Raw genomic sequence first — 16256 nt, forward strand, 5'->3', positions numbered from 1 at the left:
TCCAAAAGTTATTTATTCGGCTCCGTCTAACTTAATTTAAGTAAAGTTTATTTATTTATTCTAACTAAAGCTGCTTGTAGTTCTGTGAAGAACTGTGACTACTGCAATGTATTATGTATGTATATTTTTATTGTATATACTGCAATAAGAGTATTTAGGGTATGGAAATGGAAAATTAATTATACTAGCAACACCCGACGTTGTCCTGACTATCTATGTAGATATGCCAATTTTTATGGCAAAAGGTTGAAAGGTTAGTTATTATTATACGGGTATTAGTTAAATGCCAACTTCCATATCAATCGGTCAAACAGTGTCTAAGTCTGTTAATCTCAAACAAACATACCAACATCTATAAGGCACGAATAAGCATGAATTATTTACTTGGTAAAAAATAAACCATCAATATGACCCAAGATTTTTATTATTGTAATAAATATTAATACTAATCATTACTTATACAGTTGTTTTGACTAAATGCATTGGGAATTGTGGTACATACTCTCTCTTCTCTGGTACTTTAGTTTTGTTTCTGTAAAAATACAATATAAATTATTTACATTTACAAAATAAATCAAATAGAGAAATCAGTATCATATAGCTATTTTAGCAGTATTCTGTATTGATATTCTGTAATGTAATTAAGCTATTTGTCATATTTTAACAAAAATATGTAACACAAAGTGTTCCGTACTTAAAGTCTGGCATGTCATATTGATTTGTGATATATTTAAATAAATATAGGTGGCATGGCTTGCATTTCTAAAACACAATTTTATTCACAGCTTTAAAAAAAAATGTAAATAATAATGATTTTTGATTTTTCTTATATAATCTTTACATTTATTATAGCTTTGAAAGTAAATTTGAATGAATTATAATCTTAAGATATAATAATTCTTTATTTAAGGACTAAGGTTAACAATATTATTAACCGTAACAGCCTGTGAATGTCCCACTGCTGGGCTAAAGGCCTCCTCTCCTCTTTTTGAGGAGAAGGTTTGGAGCTTATTCCACCACGCTAAGAGTTAAGCTAAGAGTTTTTAGAAACTTACATAGTCTTTTTCCTCTTTGGTATTTCTTGAATGTCAATTGGATCGGTGGTAATAATGATTGGTCTGACTGACCCAAAGAAATCTGTTATGGGAACCTTGCTGGGATCACGTTTGAAAAGGTCTCTTCGAACACCCACTGTTGATAAGCATGCACTTTTTGGACATACAGCGAGCTACAAAAATAAATTAGTCTTATGTAAAAATTGACAAATATTCAACAAATATTCACATGTAAAAGAAAAAGGCGCAATAAATTATATTAATCTTTTTTTTTTACGCTGGAAATACTGGAATGGTTGTCCGAGGCGCCGAGTGCGCCCCGAACAACGGAATACCCACTTAAAAACCAGCGGTACCCTTTCCGTCATAACGAGGAGCGCCACGGGATCGCTTACGCATGCTACCGCGACGCATTGACGGGCGGCCTGCGTATGCAGGCCTCCATTCTCTAGGGGGATTAAAAGGGTACTGAGAACCCCTAGTCCCAGCGACGCCTATTGCGGCGGAGGGAGAAGGTGCGCATAGCGCCTCATTCTTCTCCCCAGTCTTCTTCGGCGGAGCGGGGCGTCTTCTTCCCGCTCCCGCTCCGCTGCCTCCTTCTGCGACATTACATTTTCACAGAAGGAGACCATTTCCGACCAGCACTCATCGCTTCCGAGCATCGAGTTGATGATGCTCGGCAGGGAGAGGTCTCCGCCGACAACTGCCGCCAGAGAAAGCCTCTGGGGCCCACGCGGCACACTCCGTCAGGGTGTGTTGCGCCGTGTCGATTGGTGCACCACACTCGTGGCAGGAAGGTGACATTTCCCTCCGTGCTATCTTGTGCAGGTACTTACCGAAGCAGCCGTGTCCGGTAAGTACCTGCGTCAACCTAAACGAGAGCGTGCCTCGTTTTCTTTTGACCCAGCGACTTAAGTGGGGACGTACCGCCTCCACTGTCGTCAGGCCCGCCGTGGGGGACCCCAGATCTTCCTCCCATCGGGCTATCAGGGCTTGCTGGGCTAGAGCCCTGATCCGCTCGACATCCGCCTACCCTGGACGGTCGCCGCGGTATCTCGCCTCGGCCTGGAAGCGGTACACCTCTGCGAGCACCTCCGCCTGGAGTTCCCAGGGCGGATCGCCCGCTAGAAGCGTCGCCGCTGTCCAAGACACCGTACGATACCCTCTTATCGCTCTTACCGCTATGACCCTCTGCGGCCTCCGCAGGAGGACCCGGTTGTGAGCAGTGAGCGCATCGACCCATATCGGGGCACCGTACAGTGCCATCGACCTCACTACGCCGGCATAGAGGCGCCAACATAGCGATCCCGGTCCTCCCACGAAATTATATTAATCTGTGGTAATATTTTATTAACAAAATATTATTTAAATAGAAGATCATTATGTATAGAATAGCATTACAATTGCTTATTTCCCTTTCAGGTACTTACTACACAAATGTTTTTTGGTTAACTTGATAGAACTCTACTTTATGTTAATATTACTTACAAATTCAGACATTGTCTTCATACTGTTGGGATGTACATTTTCCAAGAATTCCAAGACATAGTATGTATACCTATCTATTATGTACACACCTATTGCAGAATCAACATGGTGCTGAAATAAAATATATTTATTAAAAACAAAATTACTTATATTATTTTATATATGGCAACATACAGAAAAGTATATGGTATCATAAAGAGGTGTACATACAGAAAGTGAGTCTTCTCCAACTAAACTGCTGGCTGTTGCAAGTATGTTTGGAGAGTAAAACTTTTCATACATGGATGATGCTTGACATGTGTCGATTATGAAAAATATTTCATTATATCTATAACATAAATACAAATAGCATTTAGTGATAGAATCCACATAAACTTCTTAATACAAGCTACAATAAGAGCAAGCATTTAATTTGTATCATAAACAATCATAATTTTTTGATTAATAATTAGGAACTTAGATATTTTTAGTACTTCATATATATCTAAAAACTGTTTTAATGCTTTAAACATATAAACCTTCTTTTCTGCCACATTTGTTCTAGAGCATCTGCTAACTCTTGACTTGTTATTTCTTCAGAATCTTGGAACTTTAGAAAACCATCTCCACCATGCCCAGTGAGATAGATAAGAATATTACTTCCCTCATCGGTGAGAAGACGCTTTGACCTCGGTGTATCAGGAGGTACACGACCAGTTAGAAGACGTACAAAGTTTTCAACTGAAACCTAAAACATTCAAGGAGCTTATGCTCTACTGCATTACCCAACAATTGATATCTTCCTAAACAATTTTGGCTATTGCAGCTACTCTCAATGGGGAAACAACCTTCTGCATAAGATTAAGAGGTATAATTAGAATTACAAACATTTATGCACAATTATGTTTCAGTGGGATAAAAATCCCATACACAAAGTTAGGCGTTTTTAAACATCTTCATTTGCAGCATTATAAGTTAGCTACTTAACCAAAGAGACAGCAAAAATTAACAAAGAATCATCAGTATTTAAAACAAGCAATTAACTATTAACTTACAAAACACAGACAAGCAGTTACAACAAATTTACATCAAAATTAGTTTAAGGAGATTAATTAATAAATAAGAAAGGTATACTCACTTCATATCCTCTGTAATCTACCTCAACATCATCTCCGTAAACATTAATTTGTTCATGTGCATTATTAAAAATTGTAGCTGGGCGGGGATTCCTCGGGTTGCAAGCCATATCGTCAGAAATCATTAGTATAATTTGACTATCAGGAATACCAAGCCGCTTCACACTCCGGTATATCGACAGCACGTTAGCCACATGACGATAGTTGAACCAAAACCTTGATGTATCCACTAATACTGCCCAATTGTTTGTATGATTTGATTTTTGAAACTTTTCAGGAATCTAGAAATATTAACTTTGTAGTAGCTTACATATAAAAATTATTTTCTATTAAAATATCAATGACAACCGTACCTCAATCGCATTGCTTATACTCATTGTGAATAAGAAAGTAAAAATGAAATAATAGTAATAACGAGTCATTGTTTTCTTGTAAATTTATTGCTTAATGCTTTTATTTTAGTAATGTTTAAAAATCTAGCATTTTCGTAATATTAATTGTTTCAAAATGAAACATTTAATTGACATTTGATAATGATAACAAATACAAGCCACTGAAGGAACTTTGAATTTTTGACAACAAAATTTGTCATCTGACAACTTAGATTATGAAAGGAAACCTATTTTGTTTATATATCTGTATTTTGGAAACTAAATAAAAAATTGTTTTATAAAATGATATGCAAATGTCACAAATATTTTGTGTGCAACGTTTAGCATTTACTATTACTATTAGAATAAATCAATTAAGCTAAGAGTTTATCTTTGGTGTATTTTGTTTTATACCATCAGTTCAACATTGTTTACAATATTGAAAAATATTCAAATATAACCTAAAATACCTACGTGCAATTTTATTACACAAATTAAAGGATGTTATACTTTTTAATATCATTGCCTAATACATGTATTTAAGCACCAGCAATTTTGTGTTCAGTGTTGCTAGATGTACGATTTAAGTTGTATTCATGAATTTTATTAGATGTTTCGTACGTGTACGTTTAAAAGATAAATATCGTACGTGATTCGTACGACTATTCCACATATACTAAAAACCGAGATAGGTACCGGTTAATTAATACTATACCATCAACAATTACATCACTAGCTGGGAATTTGGTTTACGCCCGCGAAAATGTAATCGTAAAAACAGTTAAACTCTGTAAAGAAATAGTGAGGATTAGATACTATGGGTTGTTTACTGACAAAATTGGTAAAATTAATAATTCATAGGTCTTAAAAATGTACTAGTTTTGTAAATAACTTTGTTAGGTTATCGTACAACCGACAATTCATAAGTCATAACGTCTGGCAGCACTGATTGAGCTAAACGTCAAAGATTCAACAATATTTGAGAAATGATTGTCAAGTGAACAACAACGTAAACATAAGTCTTTGTAAATTTTATCACAAATAAAAGTCATGACTAATCGTAATCCTAACACTCTTATGAGTGTTCCAGATGAACAATTTGATTATTTATTTAAAATAGTTCTTATCGGTGACTGTGGCACAGGTAAAACATGTATTGTGCAACGATTGAAGTCCGGTAATTTCATAGAAAGACACGGTAATACAATAGGCGTAGACTTTTCAATGAAAACTTTGATAGTGGACGGAAAGAAGGTCAAGGTTTGTATTGTAAATAATTAATTATTAGCAAGCTTTCAGATCGATAAGTAGATTTATTTCTAATAAAAATATATTAGCTTCAGATATGGGACACTGCTGGACAGGAAAGATTTAGAACGATAACTCAAAGCTATTATCGGTCTGCGAATGGAGTAATTATAGGTATGTTGTGTAATATGCTATCTGCTATCGGTTTATTTTATGATTCAATTTACAATTATAATACATATCTATTTAATTGATTATAATAATGTATGGGGCATAAGATGACAAACAGCTAATAAATATTTACTTATTACACACAATTTTAGAATAAGAAAAGTCCATAAATATAGGTAGCCCACTGGGATCAATAAAATACTCGGTGGTAGGGCTTTGTGCGAACTCTTTACTACCCACTTCTTCGATATTCTACTGCAAAACCGCTGTACTTAATTATACAGTTGTTGTGTTTCGATTTGAGAGTGAGTGAGCCAGTGTAACTAAAGGTATGAGGAATATAGCATGAGTACCCAAGGTTGTTTGAGCATTGTCAATGTAAGGGATGGTTAATATTTCTTACAATGCCAATGTCTATGGGTAGACACTATAACCACTAGCCTGTCCACAAACCATTTGTATAAAAAAAATGCCAATGATTCTTAGTTTGTTTTATCAAAAGCATGAGTTTCTAATTACTCATGTAATTGGATATTTAGCTGATTCCAACTTAATAGACTTATTAAATAGAAAAGTATTAAAGTTCATTATATATTCTCAAGTATTGTACATGATAGGAAACAAATACTAAATATAATTTATATAAAAATTTTAATTTTATATATTGAAATGCTTTTTTTTCAGTGTATGATATTACCAAGAGATCAACATTTCTATCGTTGCAAAAATGGATTGAAGAAGTTAGAAGATACACATCATCCAATGTTATAGTTTCATTAATTGGTAATAAGTGTGATTTGACTGATCAACGTGAAGTTGAGCCAGATGAACCAAAGTCATTTTGTCGCTACATCCCTGAGATTATGTTTGTGATGGAGACATCGGCTAAAGATAACACAAATGTTGAGGATACTTTTCGCAGTTTAGCAACTGAACTGAAGGTACTATTACTATTGTTTCCTATGCCATCTTACAATCAAGATTATTTAAAAAAAAACATATATATTATTTACAGTTTACAATACTACTAAATTCCATATCAAACATCAATTACTTTTCGAATTTATTTGTTCCGATTTAAAGTTAAATTTTATTAAAAAACAATATTTGAGCCATTAACTTTTTTTTCCAGCGGCAACATGATAATAGTGAAGGCCCACCGGCTGAATCAGATTCAGTTGTGCTTGGTGAAAGTCATCCAGTAAGTAGGTGCCAGCCTTGTCGATCTTCTTAGATTATATAGATTAATAGACAAATATGCCATTTGTTCATAATTTTTTATTAGCGGCCTGCATAACACCAAATATATTTTTAATCTGCCATTAATTTATGGCTATGATGATATAAATATTTGTCACAAATCACTGGTTAAATTCTGTATTATTATTAACTCCTGTACCAAGTGTGGTGCTTTTAATTGTAGGTGCTTAAATGAATCTCTATTTTTGTCTATAATTTTGATTATGATCAAATATTTTTGTGACAAAATAAAAAAGAAAATTATTAATTTAATACTTATTAAACACAATTTTAATATTATACTTTATATTAGTCTTGTGAGACATATGTGGTGCTTAGAAATTGATCATTTCAAAATAATTGCAACATATAATTATGCCCTACTAACTTAACTACTAAAAAATGGAGACCAAAATAGTTAACTATACAGTTCACTTTTTTTTATAACATATGTAGCTTTCTCAATAAATTAAATGTTTAATTATATTTAAATGTTTCATAAATAGCATACAAGGTTGTAGCAAAGGTTTTTAGTGAGAGAAGGTCAATCATAGCTCCCAGTCAACACATATTAATCCTAATCTATGCAAAAAGTTATTTTAACTATTACAATACAATTTAAAAATAACAAATTATATAAACAAGCAATCTTAAATATGTCGTACATAAATAACAATATTATTTCATTAAACAATTGGTATCTATTGTTGAATGTATCTTGTTTATTTTTGTTGAGACAAGGAATGTAAACTTCAGCCTTTGCCAGATGTTTACATATAATATTGAGGATTAAGAAAAAGCTGCATAATTCATAAAAATGTAATAATTTTAGTTTTTTGAAAAACACTTGTAACAATACATTTTCGAAACCTATGAAATCGAGCAATTAAGACTACCTCCTGTTTATATTAATGTAAATATAATTTTAACTAATGAACTCATTTTGAACATTTTTTAGCTTTGTAACAAGATTTAATAATAATAGATATGGTGTTGAGTTTAGTGTTAGCAACCTTAAAAATAGTTATTCTCTTGAAATGGGCATTAAATAATTAAATATTATCTTACCAAAATGATGTAAATTTAAATAATCGGGGATTTTATTTCTATTAGGTATTTATTTACTTCATCTTAAATTCTTATTGTTGATAACAGTATGTTATTATTGTTTTGTTTCGGTTGCTAACACTGTTGATTTAAATTGAGAAACGTCATTATTTGAGGTTATATTTTTAAAGATTATATTTTATAATAATTATTTTTTCTTTATATGTCACAATTCCAATTTTTAATAATTTAGTAAGACTTAAAGTATTATATTTTGTAACTATGAAGGAATTCTCATTAGTTTTTAAGTGTCACTAAATAAAGTCTTGTTAGTAGTCAGTTTCGATAGTGTAAATAATTATAGATAAATATTTGTACCACCTAGTCGAGACTGATTCGCCATATTTACATTATTAAATAAAAAAAAATTCTTACTTCATTTATTAGATGTATTATTTTCATGTCAATACATGTGGTATTTAACTTTTAATTTTGTTTAGAAAATGATCTATACAAAATCGTTCATAGTTAAAGTGCGTTCCTTTTAACGGCTATCATACACTTTTCTCTTTGACGTTTATCAATTTTAAATATAATTTTATACGTTCTCTACTGATTTATCGAATTCGGATTAAACCAAATTTTCATATATGCTATATTCAGATATAAGTGTATGAAATGACAATTATTTTGAATTTATGTTTTAACGAACTTTGACTATGAATATCTCGTATAGTAAAAATATAAGGTTTTTTTTACATTGACGTAATTGTGTATTTACTACACTTTCAAGGGCCTTATTCTTAAATTTTAGTAAAAAAAAAATTATTTCGATTATTTGGAAGGGATACTACTTCCAATGAAAAAGAAAAAATATCACCTATTATAGCGCACTTTAGACGCGATTGAGGAAGAGGATAGCTTATAATATTTTAGTTTTTAATAAATTCTATTTGGAACTGCAAACCATAGAATATAAATCTTTTAATTTTAAATAATTGGGGTCGATTGAAATAAATAAAACGGATCTGTTCCAAGAATCTAATTTTTATTTAAAACATTAATGTAACAACTCAACGTGTAAAGTATCTTTATTTTTTTTGTAAACCAGTGATGTAATAAAATGGTTATAAAAGTGATTGTTTTCAATTAATGCGTTTCTATTATTTATATACCCTAATCGATATCAAAACAAATTACCGGTAGCTTTGTAGAGTCCCGTCTGCGTGTGTACCATCCACTAGTGTGGTGTAATTAACTACTACCCTTACTGCTACTTCCATCACGATACAGACTGACATCGGTCACGAAAGGCTAGACAAATACGCAGGACATATTATAACAATATTATTTCATTAAACAATTGGTATCTTGGTATTGGTACAAGTGCACAAGTGTGCGCGCAAACACAGGTGCACACTATTCACACACTCATAATCCGATGTGAAGGTAATCCCACACGATACTTACCTACAATTAACGACGACTACGGGAGCAGTATGGGCAAAGGTGAGCTACCATTACAAGGCTCCGTTACGCATCTGCGTTTTAAATTAGAGAAACAACGCACATAAAAATTAAACAAATAAAAAATAAATAATATGGTAACAATTTATATACAAATTTGGTGCTAATGAATGATTGCACTATTCATTATGGATGCGTGACTTTGTGAAAAAATGGCGTTTTGAATGTTGGTGAAGTTCTTATCGAAACTTTTGAAGTAAAATTATAGTGAGTAAAAGTCATGGAATAGCGCTGTGTTATAAATAAAGTCCAGATATCAATCAAAAACTGTTAGTAGAGCATATATTATGCTAGCAAAACTACATATTAGCAAATCGCATGAAATATGTAAATATAAGGTTTATATCTACTCGTTGTGTTATCTAAATATAGTGTAATTAAATATTTATGATTAATATACATGTCAAAATGCCTTCGTATTTTACTATATAACACTTTTTTATTTTATTAAATAAATTGTCATTACAAGTGATAATTAATTTTACACTTATTAAAGAAAATTAACAATATTCTATAGCTAATCTTTAACTTATTTCACAGGGCTGGAGGTTGCTACTCTTTTTTAACTCGCATATAAGAAATGAATTGCAGTATTTTTAGTCCAATTAAGTCTTACAAAATCAGCTTCCATAACATGTTTTGTTTGAAACTCACTTCGAAAACTGTCATTATTTTGTTTTCATGTATATTATATATAACTATTAAAGAATACATAAATTATACTAGCTAGAAGAAATTGACACTGTGATTCTTTGCATCGCTTACAATAATATCTAGTTGCTTAGTAACATGTAAACCGGATATCCACCCGAATTTCCCAGGGTCTGTGCCGAGTCTTCCAAATACTCTCACTAATTGACCGTTTGGTTTGAAAACTTGAACCCTACAATTACCCGAATCTCCAACAAGGATAAAACCCATTGGGTCGACGGCTAGAACCTCTGGCTGCCTGAATTGTCCCTTTCTTTGTCCCAATGAGCCGAATTCCATTATTTTATTCTTGTCTTGCTTATTGTACACTTTCACTCTACGATTTCCACTATCTAATATGATAACCCGATCGTTTGTGATAGCAATGGCTGTTGGTGCATTGAATTCGGTACAAAGCATATCTTTTGTTTCCCAAAGGCTGGATGTGTGTATCGCTTGTGGCTTTGTAGCTACTCCGTACTGGTCCAAGAATTTGCCGTCCACGTCGATTACCTGTTGATTTTTAAAACTTCACGTTTTATACTAGAAGTTCGTCTAAAAGCAATGTGACATTCACACTTAACGGCTTGTGTGTATGACCAGATAAACAAATTTGCTGTGAATGAATTTCATTCGACATTTCAAGGTGTGAAGGCTTCGTATGTATCCCTAGAAATACTTATAAGCAAAATTTAAGCACGTGAAATCCGCGATTTATCCGATTATAACATCCACGCGTTATAACCACTCGATATTTTATTAAATCTAATTATTTATAAAACAGCTTAAAAAGTAGATATGTATAATGTCTAAGCGTGTTGAGAGGAATGTTGATATAGCATGACGACCAAAACGCACGCATCACCATAATTCATTACTTGCATTGATAAAAATTTCAAATATGGCTAATGTATATAGAGAGCTGCACCTGTTATTTAGAAATAACGCAATTATTTATTGTTTAATTTTAGGAATATATATTTTTAAATATTACATGGGTATAGTAAATAATTAATTTATGTGGATTAATTAGTATGTAACCAATACAGTCGTAGGTTCTTAGTCTAATATCAATTGTAGCTAATGAAAAAAAATCCATGTATAAAGTAGCGCGCACCTGTACTCGATCATTTCCGGTATCAACCACGTAAATATGATGGTTTGCATTATCTGTGGCTATTCCTTCCGGGGAACGAAACATACCGCCTCGACTGCCTTTTTGTCCTATGGATCTAACATAATCACCGTCTTTGGAAAAAACATGAATGCAGTGTTTCCATTTATCTGAAATAAATGTTACGGTCAGCAAGAAAAACGCCAATTTCCATGAAACTATTATTTAAATGACATTTTTTTCTGTTTCTTATTATCAAAAGTCCCCAAGGAGTCAATTGCTGGTTAGAGCACTACAAATATCTATGCTATCTGAAGTGCAAAGACCTGAATGGTCTGTCCATTGAAGCGCTTTACGAAGATTATAATTTTTTTAACTTTGAGATTGGTAATTTACTAATTTTTACTAATTGACTTTTTAAAAGGTACGTAATTTCTTATTTTAATGAGCAAAAACTGGCAATACCTGTAACATAAATCTCGCCCAAGCTTTTCATGAAAGCAATCTGTACTGGACAAAGCATCTCGTCACAAGATAGCCTGGTGACAATCTTTGCTTGTGACCTTTCGACTACGAGGACACAGTGGCTATCCATTCCACAAATGTAGAGATGGTTGTTCCATGGACTCACACCTATACCTGCAGGACGAGACGTCTTCCGCCATATGTAATGGGGATCGAAGTTGCGGGATCTAGAATAGTTGATATTTTTATTGTGTTTTAATTTTGCACTTCTTATGTCATCAGCAATCTATTTACTCTAACCGCTTCGGAATGGGGGTGCATTAAATATCAAAGTAGTGAAACTATACACCGTATCCTGGATTACGAAGAAAAGACACTTGGACACACATTAACTAGTAGAACATGATATCTGGGTGACTTCCAAATTCTAATAATTGAAGGTGTAATATATCGATTAAGAAATAATAATAGCTAAGCTCTATTTTTGTAGAATAACTTATCCTATGTATTATCAACCTCATTCTTACCTGTAATGAAGTATAAGACTTCCTTCACTTTCCATTGGGTCATATTGTTTTGCAGCTTCAGGCAAAGGATCGTCTGATTCTGCATCACATGGAGTTGCTGTATCTGATTCTATGCTGAAGTTCTCTTTGTCGAATGCAAATTTCTCTGCATCCCATTTGGAAACTTCCGACAGTAGTTGTAGTGTGTTTTCGTGTAAGTTCATAAATGTTATCACCTATACAAAATAATCTTATATTGTTTTTGCGCATTCAAAGTATATAATATCTTATTTGTGTAAATATCTACATTTACTACTAATTGTAATATTTAAAAGTGATTTTAAGATTATTTTGTATATTTTGGTTTATTTTCATTCAAATAAATAAGGAACAGCAAAAATTTAATGATCCGTACTCGATTTTTTTGTCGAAAAAATTGACGAATTCATCAAGACATCAGAATTTTTTAAATAGTGTTACAGAGAAAAATGTCAATTTTCGTATTAATTACAATGACATAAATCTAGTATAAATTTCGCATAGTCATTAAAATGATTACCCTTTCACGGTCGCTTGTACCCTGGGTAATGTCCATAGCATTAGTTGCTACTTGACGAGCCTCATCCAGAGATGATTTCAAAGCTAATGCGGACATATCTCCTATATTTTTTAAGTTAGTTGCTTCTTTTAACAACTCGATTTTCGCTTCCAGAATAGCATTTATTTTCTCCTCTGCTGTTATATTTATTTGTTCGATAATTCGATCGCAGCGATCCTGAAAAATTTGTATAATTTATTTGTGTTATTGAGAAATGGTAGAGCTTTGTGCAAGCCCATCTGGATAATATATAGTATTGTTGCATTTGAAGGATGAGTGAGCCAGTGTAACTACAGACACACGTAACAATTTTGTTCCCAAGGTTGGTGGCGATGTAAGCAACGGTTAATATTTCTTTCATCGCCGATGTCTATGACTAATTAACAGGTGGCCCATTTGCCAGTCCGCCTACCAATATCATAAAAAAGAAAGAGAAAACTAAAAAACGCAAGAATCATCCGTTATAGAAGGCGTATATGTTTTATTATAGTAATTACCTAAATCATTGTAAGCAATCAATAATCAAGATAAGATATTATGTAGCAAAATATTAGTCAGCAGAAATACCTTGTGATGTTCTGTCTTATGTTTTAGTCGATTTGCTGCTGATTCCAATTCTTTCAATATTGATCCCAATTGTGAACGCATATCTGCCAAATGTTGCGACCAACAGACTCGGCAATAGTTCTACAATACAGAAATATTTATATGTAATTTAAGATATATTATATAAATTACGAAGACGACTTTCATACATTGTGATATTTGTGTTTATAATTCATCTCGTGCTCTGCTCGACGATGAAGGCACATATCGCGAGAAAGACTGTCACGTGTGTATTCACCAATCCGCTTTGGAGTATTGTGGTAGAAGCTCTAATCCTTCTCAACATTCCTCGTCATTCACAGGGTTACTGTACTTTCAACCAAACATACCTGTTTACAATGTTCGCATGAGGAAATATCCGAATTATCGCACATGGATTTGCAGTGGGCACATCTTATACCAGCAGCGAACAACTCAACAGAACTCATGTTCGTTGGTGTTACTGGGGGTGTTTCTGTCTTCGGGGTTACACTTATACCGATCATAGACAACAACGTGTCTATGTAGAGATTAGATGGCAAATCTTCTATAAAACTCGGTCCGTGAATTTGTATTCTAGTCCGACAGATGGGACACGAAATAATCGGTAAATCTGTAATTGCATTCAAATATTAATTATTTTATTATGTATGTATTAAAAACAAAAGTTTACCATTTCATTAACTTTTGTTTAAATATAATTTAAGACATTTAAATCTGTCAACGAGAAGGTAGTTAGTTAGCATCTTTAATATAAATAAAATACTAATTTTGTCTTTAACAAAAATAACGAAATCTAGAACAAGTAACATATGTGAATTTTTTTTGCGTAAGAAACATTTCATTCAAATGTTACATATAATAACGTTGCACGAATTTGATCTTGATATTTGTTGCTCCTTACAGGAACGACTCATAGTTGTGAAATCGTAAAATCATTGCGAATTAAGTTGCAGGTGATGATAAGACAATAAATGAATACGTAATAAATGTCAAGATAAGATAGAATTATTTGCTTATGATTGTTATATTGTTTTTATTTCATTAAAATATCTTCATAAGAAGATTATTATTCATTTGTTTCCTGAAATCATACCTACAATTATTATAGTAAATTCTAAGAAAATATTGTGTATTATATGAATATTATTTAAATAAGCTCTGTTTATTTTTAAATATTTTGTTAAAATTATATAAACGTAATGTAACAACAAAGAAAATTATAATTGAAAATAAATAATTTCATTATTACAAGTACCTAACTTACTTGCATATACATATTAATCTACTTTCTTATACAAAAATATAAAAAACTTTCAAAATTAGTACCAATCTATATAAACAAATCTATTTTAAGCTATTTATTTATTATTTTATTATGTTTTGATTGAAATCTGTAAGTATAAGGGGGTTTGGTGCAGGTTGTCTATTTAAAAAACCTATCTCCTGCCTTGGGGTTCAGGCTTGTTTAATACCAAATTTCATTTAAAAAGGATTCAGTGATTTAGCCGCGAAAGCGCAACAAACAGACAGAGTTACTTTCGAATTTATAATATTAGTATAGAACAAGATGTGCGAGACCAGAGACTTATTGTGATAATTATCCAATAATTAAGATTACTATTATATATATCCATGTAATATGACATTGACGACATTATTGTGGGTTGAAACGGCAGTAGCACGAGCCATAAAAAAGAAAAAAAAAATACGAACCAGTTGCATATGCTTTGAGACAGGCAAAACAAAATGTATGTTGACACGGTAACATCTTGGGTTCGGTGAGTACCTCAAGGCACAATGAGCATTGCACGAGATCTTTGATGCCGCCCGCAGACAACCTGTAATATTGAAAAAAAAACATACAAATAGAATAGAACACAAATGTGTTATGATGTTTTTTAGATTATGTGTCGTTGGTCTAGTCTTCGAGCTTTGGTTTGCCGTAAGTTTTTTTATTCTAATTAAATATTATATATATTACTAATATATAATAATTTAATACATAAAAATAGAAGTACATTTGTACTTAATGTAAGATTAGATAGCAATAATATAATAATAAAAACACTTAGGGGCCTGTTTGATTTATGTACTTGTTATTGTAAATTAAAACGGCTGAAAATTTATAATATTAAATATTATCTGTATACAAAATTGTGCACTCAATATTATGATATTTTGTGAATTAGTAACTAGAAAATTATATCGAAAGCAAAATATTAAAAAGTGAAATTAAGCTGAACCAGCAGCTCGCCTCCATTAAAGTTAGTTTGTTACGAAATTCCCTTTAAGAACTTGCATACGATAATTTATTCTATAGTTTACCTCCTATAAGGGTGAATTAAAAAGTATGTCTGCCCTTGGGGTTAAGCTTGCTTCGTACAAAATTTTATCAAAATCGGTTTAGTGGTTTAGCCGTAAAAGCGTTACAGAGTTACTTTCTCATTTATAATATTAGTGTAAATACCCAATTTTAAGGTTATATTCAAAATTATTTGAAGTCGATTCCCAGCCCAAGTCATATATCTCTTGCCACTATACATCTTCAATTATTAATATAATGGATACAATTGTAATAGCTGTAATTTTAAAGAAGTTCTTGCAAATTGTATTATTGAATGATAACGACGATGGCTTGTGTAGGTGTGACTGGAGGGCTAACCTGTTGTGAAAATGTATAATAAAAAGTTTAAAACTCTTCAAAGGTTTAGCACCATTTCGAACAATTTTGTATTAAGTACATATAAAACCTGTAAAAAAACCCAATTTAGTTGTTTTTCACTCTTTAGTGCATTGTCTGCTATTATTGAAGTCGGTTTGAAAGAAAACATGAAAAAATGTTGTCAAAACATCTCCAGAAGTTGATATTAAGAGTGCAGTTTTAGTAAAGGCGACTTCATTTATGGTTTTATTTTTTTTACTTCTGGTATGGTTTTCTGGCCAGTAAAATTGTTTATATAAATTATATTACTACCCTAGCCTAACTATATATGTAAGAACCTGCATATATACAAATAATAACTGAGCCACATTC

General features: G+C 32.1%; 3 protein-coding genes across 4 annotated transcripts in view; 1 reads left to right on the top strand and 2 right to left on the bottom strand.

Moving 5' to 3' along the window:
• Positions 1-406: 406 nt before the first annotated feature.
• LOC126775117 (putative GPI-anchor transamidase) lies at positions 407-4196 on the bottom strand. The gene is made up of 7 exons (XM_050496894.1): positions 4012-4196; positions 3661-3939; positions 3062-3270; positions 2754-2871; positions 2544-2654; positions 1056-1228; positions 407-532 (listed from the first exon to the last, which is right to left on the bottom strand). The coding sequence occupies exons 1-7, from the start codon at positions 4078-4080 to the stop codon at positions 457-459; spliced, it is 1035 nt and encodes a 344-aa protein (XP_050352851.1). The 5' UTR covers positions 4081-4196; the 3' UTR covers positions 407-456.
• Positions 4197-4993: 797 nt separating this feature from the next.
• Positions 4994-8883, top strand: LOC126775133 (ras-related protein Rab-43). Its single transcript, XM_050496914.1, has 4 exons — positions 4994-5289; positions 5367-5451; positions 6133-6389; positions 6581-8883. The coding sequence occupies exons 1-4, from the start codon at positions 5080-5082 to the stop codon at positions 6680-6682; spliced, it is 654 nt and encodes a 217-aa protein (XP_050352871.1). The 5' UTR covers positions 4994-5079; the 3' UTR covers positions 6683-8883.
• A 140-nt stretch (positions 8884-9023) lies between these two features.
• Positions 9024-16256, bottom strand: part of LOC126775085 (RING finger protein nhl-1-like) — a 42627-nt gene continuing 35394 nt past the window's right edge. For both annotated transcript variants that reach the window (XM_050496841.1, XM_050496840.1), the window contains exons 2-9: positions 14936-15060; positions 13570-13832; positions 13202-13321; positions 12596-12811; positions 12058-12272; positions 11531-11757; positions 11069-11235; positions 9024-10464 (exon numbers count right to left, since the gene is read on the bottom strand). In XM_050496841.1, the coding sequence (XP_050352798.1) occupies positions 9988-10464; positions 11069-11235; positions 11531-11757; positions 12058-12272; positions 12596-12811; positions 13202-13321; positions 13570-13832; positions 14936-14990 (1740 nt within the window). In that variant the 5' untranslated portion in view covers positions 14991-15060 and the 3' untranslated portion in view covers positions 9024-9987. The remainder of the gene's footprint in view (positions 10465-11068; positions 11236-11530; positions 11758-12057; positions 12273-12595; positions 12812-13201; positions 13322-13569; positions 13833-14935; positions 15061-16256) is intronic.

This window comes from Nymphalis io, chromosome 17 (assembly GCF_905147045.1).
Source record: "Nymphalis io chromosome 17, ilAglIoxx1.1, whole genome shotgun sequence".
Taxonomy (NCBI): domain Eukaryota; kingdom Metazoa; phylum Arthropoda; class Insecta; order Lepidoptera; family Nymphalidae; genus Nymphalis; species Nymphalis io.

What these genes read in the sequence shown, in the direction of transcription:
- LOC126775117 (XM_050496894.1), bottom strand. Translation starts at nt 4,080, where the DNA reads ATGACTCGTTATTACTATTATTTCATTTTTACTTTCTTATTCACAATG. An exon ending in GTATAAGCAATGCGATTGAG is followed by an intron (nt 3,940 to 4,011) that starts GTACGGTTGTCA and finishes TAATATTTCTAG; the next exon opens with ATTCCTGAAAAGTTTCAAAA. An exon ending in TTGGAGAAGACTCACTTTCT is followed by an intron (nt 2,655 to 2,753) that starts GTATGTACACCT and finishes ATTTTATTTCAG; the next exon opens with CACCATGTTGATTCTGCAAT.
- LOC126775133 (XM_050496914.1), top strand. Translation starts at nt 5,080, where the DNA reads ATGACTAATCGTAATCCTAACACTCTTATGAGTGTTCCAGATGAACAA. An exon ending in TGCGAATGGAGTAATTATAG is followed by an intron (nt 5,452 to 6,132) that starts GTATGTTGTGTA and finishes CTTTTTTTTCAG; the next exon opens with TGTATGATATTACCAAGAGA. An exon ending in GTTTAGCAACTGAACTGAAG is followed by an intron (nt 6,390 to 6,580) that starts GTACTATTACTA and finishes TTTTTTTTCCAG; the next exon opens with CGGCAACATGATAATAGTGA.